Source organism: Microcaecilia unicolor, chromosome 5 (assembly GCF_901765095.1).
Source record: "Microcaecilia unicolor chromosome 5, aMicUni1.1, whole genome shotgun sequence".
Lineage (NCBI taxonomy): Eukaryota > Metazoa > Chordata > Amphibia > Gymnophiona > Siphonopidae > Microcaecilia > Microcaecilia unicolor.
This window is the reverse complement of record NC_044035.1, coordinates 27,947,227-27,966,799: the sequence shown is the minus strand read 5'-3', so window position 1 is coordinate 27,966,799 and position 19,573 is coordinate 27,947,227. Positions and strand designations below refer to the sequence as shown.

The 19,573-nt window shown below is 45.7% G+C and overlaps 1 protein-coding gene across 1 annotated transcript in view; it reads right to left on the bottom strand.

Moving 5' to 3' along the window:
• SORCS1 (sortilin related VPS10 domain containing receptor 1) overlaps positions 1 to 19,573 on the bottom strand; it is a 588,550-nt gene that overhangs the window by 341,357 nt on the left and 227,620 nt on the right. Inside the window, exon 5 of the mRNA XM_030204718.1 lies at positions 5,984 to 6,057. Within this exon, the coding sequence (XP_030060578.1) occupies positions 5,984 to 6,057 (74 nt within the window). The remainder of the gene's footprint in view (positions 1 to 5,983; positions 6,058 to 19,573) is intronic.

Genomic DNA, 19,573 nt, shown 5'->3' with positions numbered 1-19,573 from the left:
GTTCTGGGCGGAGCTATGGGCGGTTCTGGGCAGAGATGTGGGCGGTTCTAGGCAGATCTGTAGGCAGGTTGGCTGGAGCTATGAGTGTGTTGGGGCAGAGCTGACCCCCTTGGCAGCTCTGTATATCTCTTTGAAGGATCAAACTATCTTTCCTCCTCTGCTTCCCCCACCAGTCCATTTCCCATTTTCCAAGCATTGGTATGATTCAATGAGAGTGAAATGCTTCTTATATTGTGCAATATGTTAGTGGTTATTGTTAATGGACAATACAGTGCCCACCAGCGGCGTAGCGAGGCCGGCGAACACCCGGGGCAGGTCGCCGCTGCTCACCCCTCTGGGTGCAGCGCGGTGCACCCCCCTCTTGGTGCACGCAACCCCCCCCCCCCCGGAGTGCATCATTACCACTGGCGCTCCGCCCCACCGAGTGCACGTCGTCTCTGGGAGCTGCGTCGGCTCCGTTGATTCCCTGCTTTCTCTGCCCCGGAACAGGAAGTAACCTGTTCCGGGGCAGAGAAAGCAGGTAACCAGCGGCGCCGACACCCCCCCCCCCCCAGCGCGTGCACCCGGGGCGGACCGCCCCCCCCCTTCCTACGCCACTGGTGCCCACATCACACCAGATATTATTATAGACAGCAGACATTACAGCAAAGCTAGTTACTTGATAGTCTGTATAGATGCAGAGAGCATGCGATTCGAACTCACACAAACACAAGGTTTGTATTCCTCACCCACCCCCAATTCCTCAGCCCCAACTGTGTTTGCTGTTCTGCTCTTTTCTATGTATTTTCTATTCTCACTACCAAGCTACTCAGAAGGAGTCTGTTTGCCCTGCACCCACACAGCCTGACTTTTCTCTGACTCACAATCTAATCCGTGGGTATACCTGCCTCTGTACCTTAGCCCTCTGCACGCAGTTTGCTTTATTTCTGTCTCATATTTTTTCCATCCCTTTTTCACCATCTCAAACACGCTCCTTCTTAATAATAGACTCTTTCTTTCTGGCATCCAGGAGAAAATTTAAAAAAAAAAGAGAAAAAGTTGTTCTAACAGTGGTATAGCTAGGAATGAATGGGCCACAAGTGGGATGGGCCCCCTATAACACCATCTTTCCAAGGTAGTAGGGATGACTGGGGGGGGGGGGGGGGGGGGGGGGGGGAGGGGAGGACTTCAGAGCTCCAGTAACCAAACCCTGTAAAGTATCCATTCCTGAGCTATATAGAAGACCTGTCATATATAGAAGAACAGAACCTCACTAATCCACTTCTGAAAGTCCTTCTTCTACAATACCTAATAAATTCCTTCCCTCTTCTCTCTACTCTCTTCCCTAATTAATCTCTGCACAATAATAATTGTACCTGACATCCAGGATTAACTGTGTTACAAAACTATGTAAGCCCCATTGAGCCTGCAAATAGGTGGGGAAATATGGGATACAAATAATAAAGATGCACTAAAGTCCATGACTCAGTATCAACGACCCTACCTGTAAAAAGGCAGCGTACTAGGATACTGATATGTTTCCCGCTGAAAACATAGAACAAGTCAGATCCCTACACAAAAACGAAACACTCGCAGAACATTTCATTTCTATTACTCACTGCAGAATACAGACAGAACCTCAAACACAGAATAAGTGACCACAAACTAGAAACGGGAACTCCGAAAAGGTCCGAATGCAGTGGAACACTGAAGAAACGGAAACGTATTTCCTTTTATACTGTGTAAAACATGGGGTTTCAACCCAGTCCTCGGGGCACACCCAGCCAATCGGGTTTTAATGTTATCAGGGTTGCACATTTCAAGATGACATACCCTACTTACTTAACTGAAAATAAATTGTAATCTACCCTTGTTGTCTGGGAATTGTCTTTTACTAATTTGCTTTGTCCCAGGTTCTCTTTTCAACTTTTATTATGTTGTCTGTAGCTAAGTTCTTTTCCAAGGTCTCAATTTTATTTCTTCTCCTGTTTTCTTTTCCTGTCTACATCTGTCTCTGACATTGGTTATTCCCTTTAATCATTTCCTCTAGTTTTTACTTCTGTGCATCTCTACTCAGCACCTAGATTTTACTCTTAATTCTCCCCTTCTCTCACCCTCAAGCCCTCAGTTTTCCTCTTTTCACATCTCACCTACCTAGGAGATTTCCATCTTCCACTCACGCCTCTCCCCAGCTCTCATTTATCTTCCTCTCATTCCCTCACCAGCTCCAAATCATTATCTATCATTCAGCCTCTCCTGGCATCCAGCCTCTTTAAGAACATAAGAATAGCCATACTGAGTCAGACCAATGGTCCATCTAGCCTAGTATCCTGCTACCAACAATGACCAATCCAGGTGACAAGTACCTGGCAGAATCCCAAAGAGTAGCAAGATTCCGAAATTCCAAAAAGTAACAAGGTTCCATACTACTAATCCCAAGGCAAGCAGTGGCTTCCCCATGTCTTTCTCAATAGCAGGCCATGAAATTTTCCTCCAGGAACTTGTCCAAATCTTTTTTTAAACCCAGATAGGCTAACCAATGTTACCATATCCTCTGGTAATGAGTTCCAGAGCTTAATTATTCTTTCTCTGCCTGCTACCCAGTTTCCTCATTCCCCTCTCAGATCTCTCCCTTCCATCTCTTTGTTTACAGTCCCTCTAAGTCCTTTCCCAGCTTCTCCAGATACTTTAACTTTTCCCTTCTCATCCCTTCCCTCCTTCCAGTCTTTTCCCTGTTTATTCCCCTCCTTCTATAATTTTTTTTTTTTTGCTTTTTCATCTCCATTCTGATCCCTTCTCATCACTTTCTTCTTTCTTTCCTTCCATTCTGACCCCTTCTCTCCAGTCCATTCCACTCTGTCTTTTCACTCTATATCTGCACTCTGACTTCCTTCTCACCTTCTGCCTCTTCATGTTCTGCAATAGCCCCTACCTCTCTTCCCAGCCCCAGCATCAGACCCCTCTCCAAGCCTCAAGCCCCTTTTCTCATCCGCTTCCCTGTCAACCCCAACCTGTGTCAGCCCCCTTCTTCTAGGCTCAGCACTAGAACCCTTCTCATACACCCGTCCCTTAACATCTGCCCTTTCTCCAATCCAAAACTCTTGTGCTAGCTCCAGTGTTAGCATCAGTCCTTTTTCCAAGCCCTAGTATGAACCCCTTTCTACCTCCCCACCATCTGCCAACTTCATCCTTTTTCTGCCAACCTTGCTGTCAACATCAGCCCCTTTCTGCAATCCCTAGTCATGTGTCAACCTTCAAACCCCTTCTCCCCACCCCAATTCCAAGCCCTAGCATCAGCTCTAGGGCGATCATTTGGGGACCCTTGGCGTAGAGGGCAACAATCTTGCAACACCCCTATCACTGTCTCTATGATGCAGTATTTCTCATCTCTCCCCTCCCCCTCCCCCTCCCCCTCCCCGTGGTCTAGAATCTCTCCCTCTTTTTTTTCTCTCCTGCACTTACTCATTCCCATGCTACAACATCTCTTCATCTTTCTTCCTTTCCATTGTCTACAATCTCTCCTTTCCTACCTTTCAGCTCCATATACCTCTCCTTGTCTCCCATTGTCCAGCATGTCCACCTACTTCCCTCCATCTTAGGTCTGGTATTTCCTCCTCCCCTCTCCCCCTTGCCTACAATCCAGCATGTATCCTTCCCCTCCCCTCTTCTCCCCTCTGCTTTCAATCCTTTCCCTTTCTCTCAACCCCCATCCCCCCCATCATCTATGTTCACATTTGTCTTTAATGCTAAAGGTCGCCCATGTGACAATACAAACTTGTTTCCAGAGGGGTGGGATGCATCAGAGGGAAGGCTCCAGGGCAGGCTTCAGGCATCATATTACACACACAAATATTTAGAATACTAGGCTTTAGCCCTGTATGTGCTAGAATGGTGCTTAAATGTTAGTCTGCAAATATCCACCTAACTTACATAGTGCATATTTGAAAGGGGGGGGGGGGGTATATGCAGGTGTGTGTGAGGGGTATATGCAGGTGTGGAGCATTGGTGGAACATAGGATGGGCTCCCACTTATGCATGTAATTTGCAGAATACTGTAAGTTTATCTAATCATTTATTAGGATTTATTTACCGCCTTTTTGATGGAATTCATTCAAGGTGGTGTACAGCAAGAATAATTTAAACATAGGTCAAACATAAACAATAGACTATTACAGCAGTTAAAATACTTAAATAACAATACTAAGTATGACATAGTATGCTACGCTACAATGTCAACACAATACACAATAAAACATTTTAATAGACAGCATAGGGTGTAAGCAAAGATGGAACATATCTTATATAATAACTAGTAAAAAAGCCCCGTTTCTGATGCAAATGAAACGGGGGCTAGCAATGTTTTCTTCTGTGTGCATGTGGGAGTGTGTGTGTCCCTGCCCTCTGGCCTCTCTCCCCTCCCCCCTCTGAGTCCTTCACTGTTACAGAGCCAGCGATTTGATTTCGTGCTTTGCTGTTTTCCTTCACTGACTGTGTTACAGAGAGGGCAGGGCAGACACTCATAGGGAAACCGGATATCTCGCCCCCTTCACACTTCCGGCTGGAGGCTTCATAGAACGTTGGTGTTGCTTTTTATATAGAGAGATTTGCACCTCCAACGTTCCATGTCTGGCTGCCTGGGTTCGTAACATCTCCTGGCTGCCTGGGTCCGTAAATCTCCTGACATCAGCCAGCCTCCAGCCTCCAGCGTTCCATTCCCCTCACTGTCCCCCCCCCCCCCCCCCGGAGAAGGCTAGCTGATTGATATCACATTGTGTGATGTCCTTTGGAGTGGGTGTGGTTAGGGAATAATCCTTGGGAAGACCATAGTGACCTTGGAGGTGTGTAGAGGGCGATCCTGTTCTTCAAGTACTCTGGGTACCTGCAACTGAACAGCTGGTGTAAGTGCGAGCACCTAAATCTTAGGTTGTTAATACCCAGTAATGCTAGAATGCTAAAAAGGAAAGCAGACCGCCCTCCCCACACCTATTTAGCTGCATCTGACCAGCCAGGATCGGCACCTGCCTGGTTAAATGCAGGATAACCGGCTATCCATCGATATTCAATGAGACATTGCCGGCCATGTACCACTGAATATTGCTGGTTAGCAAATAGCTAGTTACATCAGCCAATATAACTGGCTATCCGACGATTTTTTAAAGTCTGACAGGCCAAGTTTGGTGGCCCTATTTGGCCATGTGAAACCCTGGAATATCAAGCTGGCCAGCCTTGAATATCAGCTTGGCTGTTTAAAAATCTGACTGGTCTACATTAAACCGGATATTCAATGCCGGTCAGCGGACAATGCTTGGCATTAAATATCAGCTCTCAGCGCTGACTGTGGGAGTTAGCCAGTCTAACTCCTGTGGTCTGAAAATCAGCCTCTTACTTTCCTTTATTTTATTTATTTATTTATTTATAATGACATTTGTATCCCGCATTATCCCAAACGGAGTTCAGGTTCCGTGTGGGCTACAGTCCAATTATAAGCAAGTACTATCTATGTCCCTAGAGGGCTCACAATCTTGTTTTTTTGCACCTGAGGCAATGGAGGGTTAAGTGACTTGCCCGGGGTCACAAGGAGCTGCAGTGGGAATTTAACCCAGGATGCTGGGATCAAAGTCTGCTGCACTAACCATTAGGTCACTCCTCCCCTAAGCTTTTATGCGTAGGCACCCTAGTCATAAATACAGTGTATTTTTTTCTAACAAAAAAGTTGCTGGTACTCAAACGCCAGGCCACCCTTCAGGGGTTGGGTGATCACTGAGGGACGCACCCCACAATAGCTAGGCCTCCTGCAACCAGTCATAGAATCTATGACAAGGGAGAATTGGTGTGTAGAGCCTGAGCTCTTTCATTAAAACTTGGGGATCATGGGTCAATTTTAACAGGTGCCAGTACCCCCAAGTACCCCCTCAAAAAAAGCTCTGCATGAATAACTAATCATAGCCCCTGATTTATTCAAATACAAAGGTAACTTTGATGTACATCACCATCCCCTGCTTACCAGTAGAATCTGTTAGGTGCGACTGTTTCGCTGAGAAGCTGCCATCGTCTTCCAAATTCAGCTGAACTGTAGAGCTATAAAACAAAAAAAATGGATTAACATATAAAATATTTCTAGAGGAAAGAAAAGTATTGTGAGAGTTGGTTTACAAGAGAATATAGTAACATAGTAACATAGTAGATGACGGCAGAAAAAGACCTGCACGGTCCATCTAGTCTGCCCACGATAAACTCATATGTGTATACCTTACCTTGATTTGTACCTGTCTTTTTCAGGGCACAGACCGTATAAGTCTGTCCAGCAGTATTTCCCGCCTCCCAACCACCAGTCCCGCCTCCCATCACTGGCTCCGGCACAGACCCCGTATAAGTCTGCCCTCCCCCATCCTAGCCTCTCAACCACCAACCCCTCTTCCCCCCGCCACCCAATTTCAGCTAAGCTTCTGTGGATCCATTCCTTCTGCACAGGATTCCTTTATGCCTGTCCCACGCATGTTTGAATTCCGTTACCGTTTTCATCTCCACCACCTCCCGCGGGAGGGCATTCCAAGCGTTCACCACCCTCTCCGTGAAGAAATACTTCCTGACATCTTTCCTGAGTCTGCCCCCCTTCAATCTCATTTCATGTCCTCTCGTTCTACCGCCTTCCCATCTCCGGAAAAGGTTCGTTTGCGGATTAATACCTTTCAAATATTTGAACGTCTGAATCATATCACCCCCTGTTTCTCCTTTCCTCCAGAGTATACATGTTCAGGTCAGAATGCTAAATAGCAGTGCCTCACATTACAAATACATTATTCAGCATGGAAATAAGGGATCCCGTGACTTTAGAATTCCTCACAAATTCCTCCAAAGCAGTTAGAGGACATAGGCCCCTGTTTACAAAGCCGCTCTAGCGGCTGGCGGTGCGGTACTGCCGACACAGCCCATTCACTTTGAATGGGCTGTCGGCAATGCAGCGCGGCAGCCACTCGCGCAGCTTTGCAAACAGGGAGGAAATTGATATCTACACGAAGGCATGACAAAAAGGACAAGTTTAGCAAAGCTAGCTCAAGGTACTGTGGTGCCCCCCCTCCCGAGCCAGCTTTTGCTTTGACATCCCCCCTCCACACTTGTAAGCTGATATCTCCTATTCCTCCGGCATGTGATCCAGTATCTTCCCCTCCCTCTCAAGTTAGGGAGGACTGCTGGACCAGGCACTGGCTCAGGGCGCTGATGATAAAGGTCATCACAATCCTATTCTGGCATATATCCCTCTAGGAGTTTGAAGGTAGACCAGACTGGTGCCCTTTATCAGCATCACCCTGGTCCATAGGTTGAGTTGGCCCTGGAGCTTAGTGCTTGTGTATATCAGAGTTAAGGTGTGTCTAGCCCATTATAGAATATTACCACAAAAGCACTTTGGTGCACTGAAACTCAGGAGACACAGTTTATGCCAGGTCAATGGCAGGCGGAAGCTGGTTCGACTAAGTGTGCCTTGCAGTATACATATGATATTATCTTATACGGTGCACATGTTGCAAGGTGGAATGCCCATGTCATGCCCAGACTCTGCCTACTGGTCCAGCTCATTTTATAGAGTAATGCCTAGCAGCGAAGGGCGACTAAAATGATAGCGGGGATGGGACGACTTCCCTATGAAGAAAGACTAAGGAGGCTAGGGCTTTTCAGCTTGGAGAAGAGACGGCTGAGGGTAGACATGATAGAGGTATATAAAATAATGAGTGGAGTGGAACAGGTGGATGTGAAGCGTCTGTTCACACTTTCCAAAAATACTAGGACTAGGGGGCATGCGATAAAACTACAGTGTAGTAAATTTAAAACAAATCAGAGAAACTTTTTCTTCACCCAACGCATAATTAAACTCTGGAATTCGTTGCCGGAGAACGTGGTGAAGGCGGTTAGCTTAGCAGAGTTTAAAAAGGGGTTAGACGGTTTCCTAAAGAACAAGTCCATAAACCGCTACTAAATGGACTTGGGAAAAATCCACAATTCCAAGAATAACATGTATAGAATGGTTGTACGTTTGGGAAGCTCGCCAGGTGCCCTTGGCCTGGATTGGCCGTTGTAGTGGACAGGATGCTGGGCTCGATGGACGCTTGGTCTTTTCCCAGTGTGGCATTACTTATGTACTTATACACACATACCCTGACATTCTATTTATCGTTTCTTAATTTCCACGTGGAAATCGAAGTGTATTCTATAACAGTGCACGTAACTTAATTGGTTAACTAGCTAATCAGCGCTGTCAATTGGATGCTAACAAGCAACTATCAGCACTAACTGGCATTGATTTATACGCACAACTCGCTAAGTGTATTCTGTAACATAGTGCACATAAATTCCAAGTCGCATAGTTGAAAAGGGGGCGTGGTGATCGGTACGGAATGGGCAGGTTGTAGGTGTTTCTAAAATCTATGCGCGTTATTATAGCATACACCCGCTCTGTGCCTAAAATAGGTGTCAGGATTTATGCCAAGTAAAACATGGCCTAAATGGACGTGACCAACTTTGGTCGCATGGAGAGGCATTCGGCGTATTCTATATACCGCGGGGAAATTTAAGCCTATTCTATAAAACTGAAGCATACTTTAGAGAATAAACCTAGGTGGGGTTTTTTTCTGAGTGGATTTTTCTGTCGCCATATATAGAATCTAACTCATAATGCTAATTTCTGATGTCATTCACATGCGTAAGCACATAAGCTGAGAAAAGGCCAAAGATCCATCAAGCCCAGCACTCTGTCTCCGACAGCAGCCAATCCAGGCCCCAAGAACCTGGCAAAACCCCCAAAATTTAATAACAATCAATGGACTTTTCCTTCAGGAATCTGTCCAGACCCCCTTTGAACTCAGCAAGGCCAGCTGCCGTCACTACCTTCTCCGGCAATGAGTTCCAGAGTCTAACTACGCGCTGAGTAAAGAAAAACTTTCTCCGATTTGTTTTAAACCTACCACATTCTAATTTCATCTTGTGTCCCCTGGTTCTATTATTGTTAGAAAGCGTAAACAAACACTTTACATCTGTCCGCTCTATCCCACTCATTATTTTGTAGACCTCTCATATCACCCCTCAGCCGCCTTTCCTCCAGGCTAAAGAGTCCTAGCCGTCTTAACCTCTCCCCATAGGGTAGTCATCCCATCCCTTTTATCACTTTTGTCACCCTTCTCTGCACCTTCTCCAATTTCTTTATATCTGTTTTTTTTGTTGTTACATTTGTACCCCGCACTTTCCCACTCATGGCAGGCTCAATGCGGCGTACATGGGGCAATGGAGGGTTAAGTGACTTGCCCAGAGTCACAAGGAGCTGCCTGTGCCTGAAGTGGGAATCGAACTCAGTTCCTCAGTTCCCCAGGACCAAAGTCCACCACCCTAACCACTAGGCCATTTTGAGATGAGGCGACCAGAACTGAACACAATACTCCAGGTGCGGTCGCACCATGGAGCGACATAACGGCATTATAACATCCTCATGCTTGTTTTCCATCCCTTTTCTAATAATACTCAACCTTCTGTTCGCCTTCTTAGCCGCCGCAGCACATTGAGCTGCCTATTACGCAAGTGAATGACATCAGAAATTAGCATTATGTGCCTAGTCTATAAATTAATGCGTGCAATTGACACCTTCATTTGGGTGCCCTTCACTCATAGAAATGTCCTTTTAGTCTTTTGCTGTTTTGAAATTCTTTTAAAGCTCTAAATTACCTCAGGTCACCTCCAGCAGTTTCCTCACATGTTATCTTACTACTGCTAAACTGACAGTTCCAATCATTTCCACTCACAGGTAAACCCTATGTAGAAGGATAGTGCATGTTGCAAAAGACCCGACCTGGCCATTATTGTGTCCCTACTGTGTAAATTCAGAACAATAACCAGAGAAACAGATTCCCTCCAGGTACGACTAACACTATGACAGATCCTTCCAACTAACCTCTTCCTAATTTACTACATGGACTATGTTTCCAGCGGCAGTGTGAAAATAGTCTTTACCCCTCACTTTATAGCTGATACCTTGAGAACACACCACTCAAAGGAAGGCACATAAAATCCAGAAGAATTGGAGAGAGAGTCAATTTCCTTCTGCGCAGGTTGCTAGAGGCTTAATTTTTTATTTTTGTTTTGTTTCTGTCATTTTGCCAACAGCTTTAGAAAGAAAAACAAAACAAAAAAAAAACCCTCTCTAATATTGTAACGGTGCAGAAGAGATAAAGTTGTAACAGCCTTTGCTCTCCATGAAATTGAAGGTTTCAGACTGACCGTAATGTGTCTATTCTTCCTTGGATCTGGTAGATATAGATCCAGTGTCTGAGAAGATAGTGTCACTTTTCCCACTAGGCGTTTGACCTCGTGTTCCTTAATTGCTAGGCCCATATTTAATGCTATGTCATTATTTCCTGGTCCCAATGATTACCTTGTGTAAACCACGGTCTGTTATGTTTTTTAGTCACATCAGGATGGGTTGGGGAAACCCCCACAACAGCAAACCTTACAGACATCACTATCACTATAGTAAGAAAAGCTACATGCTAAACCTCGTGGACCTACCTCCTAGAAACGCCACAAGATCATCTCACAAATTTCTCAACCTACACTTCCCCAGCTGTAATGGACTAAAATACAAGGTGATGCACGCCACCACCTTCTCCTACATGAGCACACAGTTGTGGAATGCATTGCCCACAGACCTAAAAACAATCGACGAAACAACTACCTTTCGCAAATTTCTGAAGACATATTTCTTCAACAAGGCCTACAATGAGAACCTACAGCCCCACTAACCCACTTCACCAACCCATTCAGTTATGAAAGCCCACCTCTATAAATAACCTAATAAATCCCTTCCTTCTTCTTCCTTCCCTTAACTAATCTCTACACAATACTAACTATACTTGATTCACTGGAATAACTATGTTATCAATACTATGTAAGCCACTTTGAGCCTGCAAATAGCTGGGATAAGGTGGGATACAAATGCAATAAATAATAATAATAATAGTATTAACTGGAGTACTCGTTAACGGAAAGTTCTAGGGTTTCTCTTGCTCAGTGTTAATATCTGTTTGGCACAAAAGGCTTTCGAAACCCATCAACTGCCACCTTCATAAAACAGTCTGATTTCTGTCCAACATAGACTATGTAACATCAGTAGCGCACCAAGGACAGGGCGGTGAGGGCGGTCCACCCCGGGTGCTGGCACCAAGGGGGTGCATGGAGCATTCATATGACTGTCAGCTCTGCCGGTTCCATGGCCCCTCTGACGTTACTTCCTGTTCTGGGGCAGTGGACCGGCAGAGCCGCCAGCCGCACAACTGCTCAGTGCACCCCTTTGCTAGTAGGAAGGCTAGTGGGGTGATGCACTTTGGGGGGGGGAGGGGTGATGCGCATCCGGGGAGGGGTGACACTCCCCAGGTGGCAACCAAGTTAAGTAGGCTACTGTATAACATAGACAATATCTGGCCAAAATTCAGCCGGTGTTAAAACTGGAAATTCAAACTGGAAATTCAATGATGTCCCTGTGCATGTTTCAGCACTGAATTTCCATTTGTTTTAAAGACAGCTAGCGCAAACCAATTAGGTTAATATTTAGACTTAACTGTTCAATTGTAAAGTGCTGCGTAGGACTGGCAGCGCTATAGAAGTGATTTATAGTAACTAGCCATGGATTAGTGGATAAAGATAGGACAGCTATTTATATGGTCCTATTTATGTGCTAAACCTGGCCGGTTAGGTCTGAATATTGGGACCTAACCTGACTCTGTCCCCCGAACGGCTCTGACATAGCCGATTTGCAAATTAGGCGCTAACTGGTCATTTTCAGTGAAAATAACTAGTTAGATCCCACTGAAAATGACCGGTTGGTCACTGAAAAGTGAGTTAACTGGTCGGTGGCTGTTCCCGGCCAGTTAACTCTTTCTGAGTTAACTGTGGTGCCTGGGAGCTGCAATACACATCCCCATTCACGTCCTGCCCAGTTAAACCCTGCTAAGCTGGCCAGCTGCTGATCTTCAGTGGCACTTAACTGGGTAGTGTCACTGAATATTGGCTTTAACTGGCCATGTACAAACCAGCTACGTTAAAGGCAGTGGCGTTCCTGGGGGGAGGGGGCGGTGGGGGCGGTCTGCCCCAGGTGCACGCCGCTGGGGGGTGCCGCGCGTGCCTGTCAGTCGTTCATTCCATCATTCCATGCTCCCTCTGCCCCGGAACAGGCTACTTCCTGTTCTGGGGCAGAGGGAACATGGAACGAAGTACGGACAGGCGCGCGCGGCACCCCTCCAGCGGCTTGCACCCGGGCGGGGGGGTTCTTTCGCGGGGGGGGGGGGGCGTGCTGCATCCGGGGGGGGGCGCATCAGCGATCTGCCCCGGGTGTCAGCCCCCCTAGGAATGCCACTGGTTAAAGGTGGACTGGGCAATAGCAGCACATAAACCTGGATATTCAATACCAGTGCCTGGACATGGCCTAGCATTGAATATCTGGGAATAAGACTGGAGGCAGCCAAAAAACTGTTGAGCGCCATTGGCTGAATAGTTACCCTTTCTCTTGACCATTACAACTAGAGCTGTTGCTGGCCCTAAGTCCCGTAACCAGTTAGCAGCGATATTCAGCCCAGTAAACAGCAAAGTGACCAGATAAAGTTAGGACAGCAAAAAAGCTGTCTTAACTGTATCCACTAATTTAACGAGGCACTGGTCTGAATATCAATTGGTGCCCAGTTAACTTCTGGGTGACTACACATACCTGTACATTCAATGCCACAAGCCGGACATGGCCCAACATTGAATATCCGCCGGCCGATGTTAAACACCATTTAACTGGCCAGGAATGCCACCAGGCCGGTTAAATGGTACTTAGCCAGCTATCTGGTAAATTTCAGTGGGAGATAGTCAGTTATCTTACGCTGAATATTGTCTGCTAGCACTTAGCGGATAGCCAGTTAAATTGCATAATATAACTGGCTATCTGCTGATTTTCAGTGCATCGCCAGCTAAGCTTTGCGACCAAATCTGGCAGCGTCAATATCAGGTCTGTCTTTCTCCACTAGAAACTTAGCCAGCCAGGGCTGACTATTGATTTGGCTATGTTCTTAGCAGCCAAAGATAATCCGGATATTTCAACGCCAGTCACCAGAAATGGCCAGACATTGAATATCCGGCCCAGCGTTGACCGCAGGAGGCAGTCCAGCTACCTGATAGTATGACTATCAGGCCCCCGGTCTTACATCAGCCGGCAGCTTACAAGCCGCTTAAGAACATAAAAACATAAGTGTTGCCATACTGGGACAGACTGAAGGTCCATCAGACCCAATATCTTGTTTCCAACAGTGGCCAATCCAGGCTAAAAGTACTTGGCAAGTCCCAAAACAGTACAATACATTTTATGCTGTTTAGTCAGACAGAAGGAGACTAACAGTGCGCACTAGTTCATGTAAGGATAATCCCCTGAAGCAGACCATGAAACACGGCCCATGTCAGCAGTTGGTCCAGTTGATTAAGATACAGTGGGGGAAATAAGTATTTGATCCCTTGCTGATTTTGTAAGTTTGCCCACTGACAAGGACATGAGCAGCCCATAATTGAAGGGTAGGTTATTGGTAACAGTGAGAGATAGCACATCACAAATTAAATCCGGAAAATCACATTGTGGAAAGTATATGAATTTATTTGCATTCTGCAGAGGGAAATAAGTATTTAATCCCTCTGGCAAACAAGACCTAATACTTGGTGGCAAAACCCTTGTTGGCAAGCACAGCGGTCAGACGTCTTCTGTAGTTGATGATGAGGTTTGCACACATGTCAGGAGGAATTTTGGTCCACTCCTCTTTGCAGATCATCTCTAAATCATTAAGAGTTCTGGGCTGTCGCTTGGCAACTCGCAGCTTCAGCTCCCTCCATAAGTTTTCAATGGGATTAAGGTCTGGTGACTGGCTAGGCCACTCCATGACCCTAATGTGCTTCTTCCTGAGCCACTCCTTTGTTGCCTTGGCTGTATGTTTTGGGTCATTGTCGTGCTGGAAGACCCAGCCACGACCCATTTTTAAGGCCCTGGCGGAGGGAAGGAGGTTGTCACTCAGAATTGTACGGTACATGGCCCCATCCATTCTCCCATTGATGCGGTGAAGTAGTCCTGTGCCCTTAGCAGAGAAACACCCCCAAAACATAACATTTCCACCTCCATGCTTGACAGTGGGGACGGTGTTCTTTGGGTCATAGGCAGCATTTCTCTTCCTCCAAACACGGCGAGTTGAGTTCATGCCAAAGAGCTCAATTTTTGTTTCATCTGACCACAGCACCTTCTCCCAATCACTCTCGGCATCATCCAGGTGTTCACTGGCAAACTTCAGACGGGCCGTCACATGTGCCTTCCGGAGCAGGGGGACCTTGCGGGCACTGCAGGATTGCAATCCGTTATGTCGTAATGTGTTACCAATGGTTTTCGTGGTGACAGTGGTCCCAGCTGCCTTGAGATCATTGACAAGTTCCCCCCTTGTAGTTGTAGGCTGATTTCTAACCTTCCTCATGATCAAGGATACCCCACGAGGTGAGATTTTGCGTGGAGCCCCAGATCTTTGTCGATTGACAGTCATTTTGTACTTCTTCCATTTTCTTACTATGGCACCAACAGTTGTCTCCTTCTCGCCCAGCGTCTTACTGATGGTTTTGTAGCCCATTCCAGCCTTGTGCAGGTGTATGATCTTGTCCCTGACATCCTTAGACAGCTCCTTGCTCTTGGCCATTTTGTAGAGGTTAGAGTCTGACTGATTCACTGAGTCTGTGGACAGGTGTCTTTCATACAGGTGACCATTGCCGACAGCTGTCTGTCATGCAGGTAACGAGTTGATTTGGAGCATCTACCTGGTCTGTAGGGGCTAGATCTCTTACTGGTTGGTGGGGGATCAAATACTTATTTCCCTCTGCAGAATGCAAATAAATTCATATACTTTCCACAATGTGATTTTCCGGATTTAATTTGTGATGTGCTATCTCTCACTGTTACCAATAACCTACCCTTCAATTATGGGCTGCTCATGTCTTTGTCAGTGGGCAAACTTACAAAATCAGCAAGGGATCAAATACTTATTTCCCCCACTGTATGTGTACCTTATTTCCAAATTAGCATAGAATGATACAATATTTTTTGTAGAAAACATAACAAAAAACAAATTTAAAAATGAGTTTAAATAAAACATAGTAACGTGGAGGGGGATAATCGAACGGGATGGGCGCCCATCTCTAAGGACGGCCCTGTAAAGGAGCGGGGCAACCTGTATTATTGAAACAAGATGGACGTCCATCTTTCGTTTCAATAATACGGTTGGGGACACCCAAATCATGAAATTTAGGTCGACCTTAGAGATGGTCGTCCCCGGTTTTCGACGATAATGGAAAGTGAGGACACCCATCTCAGAAACGACCAAATTGTTTGGTTGTGGGAGGAGCCAGCATTCGCAGTGCACTGGTCCCACTAACTGAATGGAAAAAGCCCTTCCCTTACCGATCTGGAAAGGAACAGGCATACATGAAGGAAATTGCATGCAAATGAGCTGCTTGCTCTTAGCTCATTTGCACACGATTTCCTTCCTAAGGAGGGGAACGGCAATTGAGGACATCCAAAATGTGGATGTTTCTGTTAGAAGGATGCCTCCAACACCCTCTTTGTTTATTTATTTGAATTTTGGATCACAAGTAGCAGCAGTGGGATTTGAACCAGCTGCCTCTAGATTGCAAGAACAGTGCTCTAATCACTAGGCCACTATTCCACTCTACTCCACTCCACTCCCTTGACATTTGGCCATCACTGTGGGGGGCACTTGAGGATGTCCAAAATGTTTGAAAGAAGGACGTCCACGCCTTCATTATGCCTCCACTGACACACACATACCCCCCCCCAAAAGATCTGCATACTACCCCCCCCCCCCCCCCCCCCCCCCCAGGGATGGCCAAATTTCAAGGGAGTGGAGTGGCGGAGTGGCCTAGTGGTTAGAGCGAGCACTGGTCTTGCAATTCATAGGTGTCTGGTTCAAGTCTCACTGCTGCTGCTTGTGATCCAAAATCCAAATAAATAAACAAAGTGTCAGAGGCATAGCAAAGGCATGGATGTTCTTCTCAAAGAAACATCCACATTTTGGATGTTCACCACGTCAGGTCCTATCTTCAGCCTGTCCAGTTTATTTAAGAGCCTCCTGTGGGGAACTATGTCAAAATCTTTGCTGAAATCTAAGTAGATTACGTCTATAGCACATCCCTGATTCAATTCTCCGGTCTCCTAGTCAAAGAATTCAATGAGATTCGTTTGGCACGATTTCCCTTTGGTAAAACCATGTTGTCTCGGATCTTCCAACTTATTGGCTTCCAGGAAATTCACTATCCTTTCCTTCAGCATCGCTTCCATTACTTTTCCAATAGCCGAAGTGAGGCTTACCGGCCTGTAGTTTCCAGCTTTTTCCCTATCACCACTTTTGTGAAGAGGGACCACATCCTCCGTTCTCCAGTCCCACGGAACCTCTCCCATCTCCAAGCCTCAATAGCAAAGGAGATCTCCAGAAGAAATGCATATATCTGAACTAATTTTGAAACCCTTGCTTATCATTTGAATTTTTGATTTTCCCTTTTACTACTTCAACCTTAAGTAAATTATTGGTTCAGAATACATCCTAGACTGAACTTTTAGATTGTGAAAGTGGTCGTGACTTGTAGAAAGCGTGGATCCAGGAAGTCAGCAGTCTGTCAGTTAAGCTGGTCCTGACCTAGGACCCAGAACCCCAGCAGGGTAACCTCAGCAAAACCAGTGTTGCCTCAATGAAGATGTGCCCCCCCCCCCCCCCCCTCCCCGGGTCTCCTGCACAGCAAAAACAAGATGCAATGATAGAAAAGATATTTCAAAAATACTTGTTCTCCTGAGCTTTTTTTTTTTTTAATTTAAATTCTCAAGCAGGGCGGAGAAGGTGCTAGTCTCATTTTCACAGCTGCAGGTGATAAAAGCAGACTTAACATCACAACATTCAGCTACAATGTCTAAACCTTTACAAATAAATGAAAATCTTCCAGCCTGCTCAATTGCCTAAAGATAGCAATCATTTCTCTATTTACTTAACACCAAAAATGAACAGCTATACTTTCCAGGTTGCCCAGGGAATCATTACAGCCGATTATTTGGCCCAGGGATACAAAAATTGCTTAACAAAGTTAGTATTTGCAAATCAAAATGATATAGGGGTGAATTCTATATATGGTGCCCAAACAAATTGTCACCGAAAAAAAGAGCTATTCTATAAATCGTGCTTAAAGTTAGGCGCGGTTTACAGAATAGTGCCTAATTTAGGTGCTGCCGTTATCATCACTGAAAACGTGGTGGGAATGCTCGTGTCTATAATTAGGTGTGTAATTGAAAGCCATGACCCCGATCTTCTCCCAAATGCCCATTACAATTCCATTTTTGTGACCCTTTTTTTGGGCCACGCGTAAGTGCCAATTAAGTCTAATTAGTGCCAACAACTGCTTTTTAAAATGCCAATTATTAGCACTAATTGGCTTGTTAATTCAATTAAATTGCATGTGAAAAATGGGCGAACGTACAATTTTGACGTTTATAGAATTAGGAGGCTAATCACATAGAAGTAAATTGCTCTTCCTGGGACCTCTAGCCCATGCCAGGGAGGTGTACTGGTGAGCCTGGTGAGACAACAGCTAATTTTACGTTTAACTCTTTTGGAAAGGAAATACTTATTCCTATTCAGAACTAGGAGAGCACTCTCTATTTGTTCCTCAAGTTGTGAAGCGTGATTTGTTTTCTCTTCTAAATGATGATTCATTTCCTAATTTTGGATGGGAATTGTTTCCTCCTTTCCAAGTGACGTGAATAAATGCATGCATAAGAAGCTGCTGTCACTTCTGTGCCTCAAAGCCCTGAGTTAAATGCAATATATTAAGAAGACTGTTTTCAAAAGGATTTAGTTGTCTAAGTAAGGACTTAGGGCCCAATGCACAGTGGAACACGTTAAGTGCAGGTGCCATTGGAAAATTTACCACGTCGCAACAGTGACCGATGCACAAAGGGGATCTCATACAAATGAGATGCACGGATCCCCTTTTGAGCATCGGTCGCTGTTTGCAACTTGGAGCTTTGACAGCTTGCCAGAGAGTTTTTTGAGTTCCACAGGGGTGGGGGGGGGGGGCTTGAGAGTGGCGTCCACTGGAGTCCAGCAGATCCCCCCTCTCAAGCCCCCCCCCCCCCCCCGCACAACTCAAAAAAAATCCCTGTTGGTTTAGTGATCTCCTGCTCCTTCCAACTAAATCATCCCTGCTGGTCCAGGAATACAAAAATTGTTGCCCCCCTCTGAAGCCCAAGTAACAATTCCATGGTGCTCCGTTGGACCCCAACCCCCAGCCCACACCCCTCCTGCAAAAGAAATCCTGATGGTCCAGTGGACCTGACCCCCCACACATCCTCTCCAAGATCTGTCCAGCAATGGGGCAGTTGCAGGAGGGGTAGCTTTTGGAGTGGGTGGCAGGCTGCTGGCAGCAATTAGCCAAATATCAGGCAGCATTGAATTTCCAGGTTTCTGAAGCCAGGTAACGCATAACTGGTTAAGAGTGATATTCTGCACTTAACCAGTTATGGGTTACCACATAAAAACAGGCCTGTCTTTTATGCATTCCTACTAATGCGGTTAACTTGGCCGGTTAAGTGCTGATATCTGCAATTAACCAGCCATGTGATGTGTAAAGGCACTTTGTAAGGTAACTGCAGCAATTACTCTGGACTGGTTTGGCACAAGGGGATGATCAGTACCTAAATGTGGCCCTCAGGTTCTTGTCAGGCTGTACAACAATGAAAGGAATAATGCCAAAATGGAACTATATTATTTATTATAGATATAACAATAACAATATGGCAAAATGCAAAGCAAGTTACAAAACCATGTACACTACCAAAATACTGATATACACACACTTATGAGTAATTACACCACCATAATATATCCAGAGAGAAGATTACCACTTAGCAGCAAAATTAGGCTAATTACCACAGATCCTGGGACAAACCAGTCCTTCACAGGCAAAACCAAGACTAACTACACCCTGAGCTATAAGAAGAAAAATCCTGAATCTCACCCTTGAGGTACCATATGTTCAGAGTCCAAGGGGGTATTGTATCAGCTTCTTTTCTAGGCTCTAGCAGATTTCCTGCGAGCTCTGATAGATCAGGAATAGTTCAAGGTCCTTACTCTGTACAGCTGGTTACTCAGTTCATAGAAAGCCACAGAGCCGCTTCTGAAATTTTTCGTGCAGTGCTCAGCACAGAGTTCAGTTCACAGATGTTTGTGTCAAATTAGTCTGTCCTCTCAGAGAGAGATCCATTCACTATCAAATCTTTGCTTCTCTCCTTCCTTCCTTCTTTCTTTCTCTCTCTCTTGTCCAGCACGGGCATCCCTCTGGATCAGGTGATGTATACGGACCAATCACAAACTGTGTACTTCTGTCCAGCAGAATTCACGGTCATGACAATGAAAGGCCTTGTGATTCCGCAAGAATCTCTTATCAGTCACAAGCCTGATGGTAGCAAACTCCCCTCCATGGTTCACAGATGCTCCTG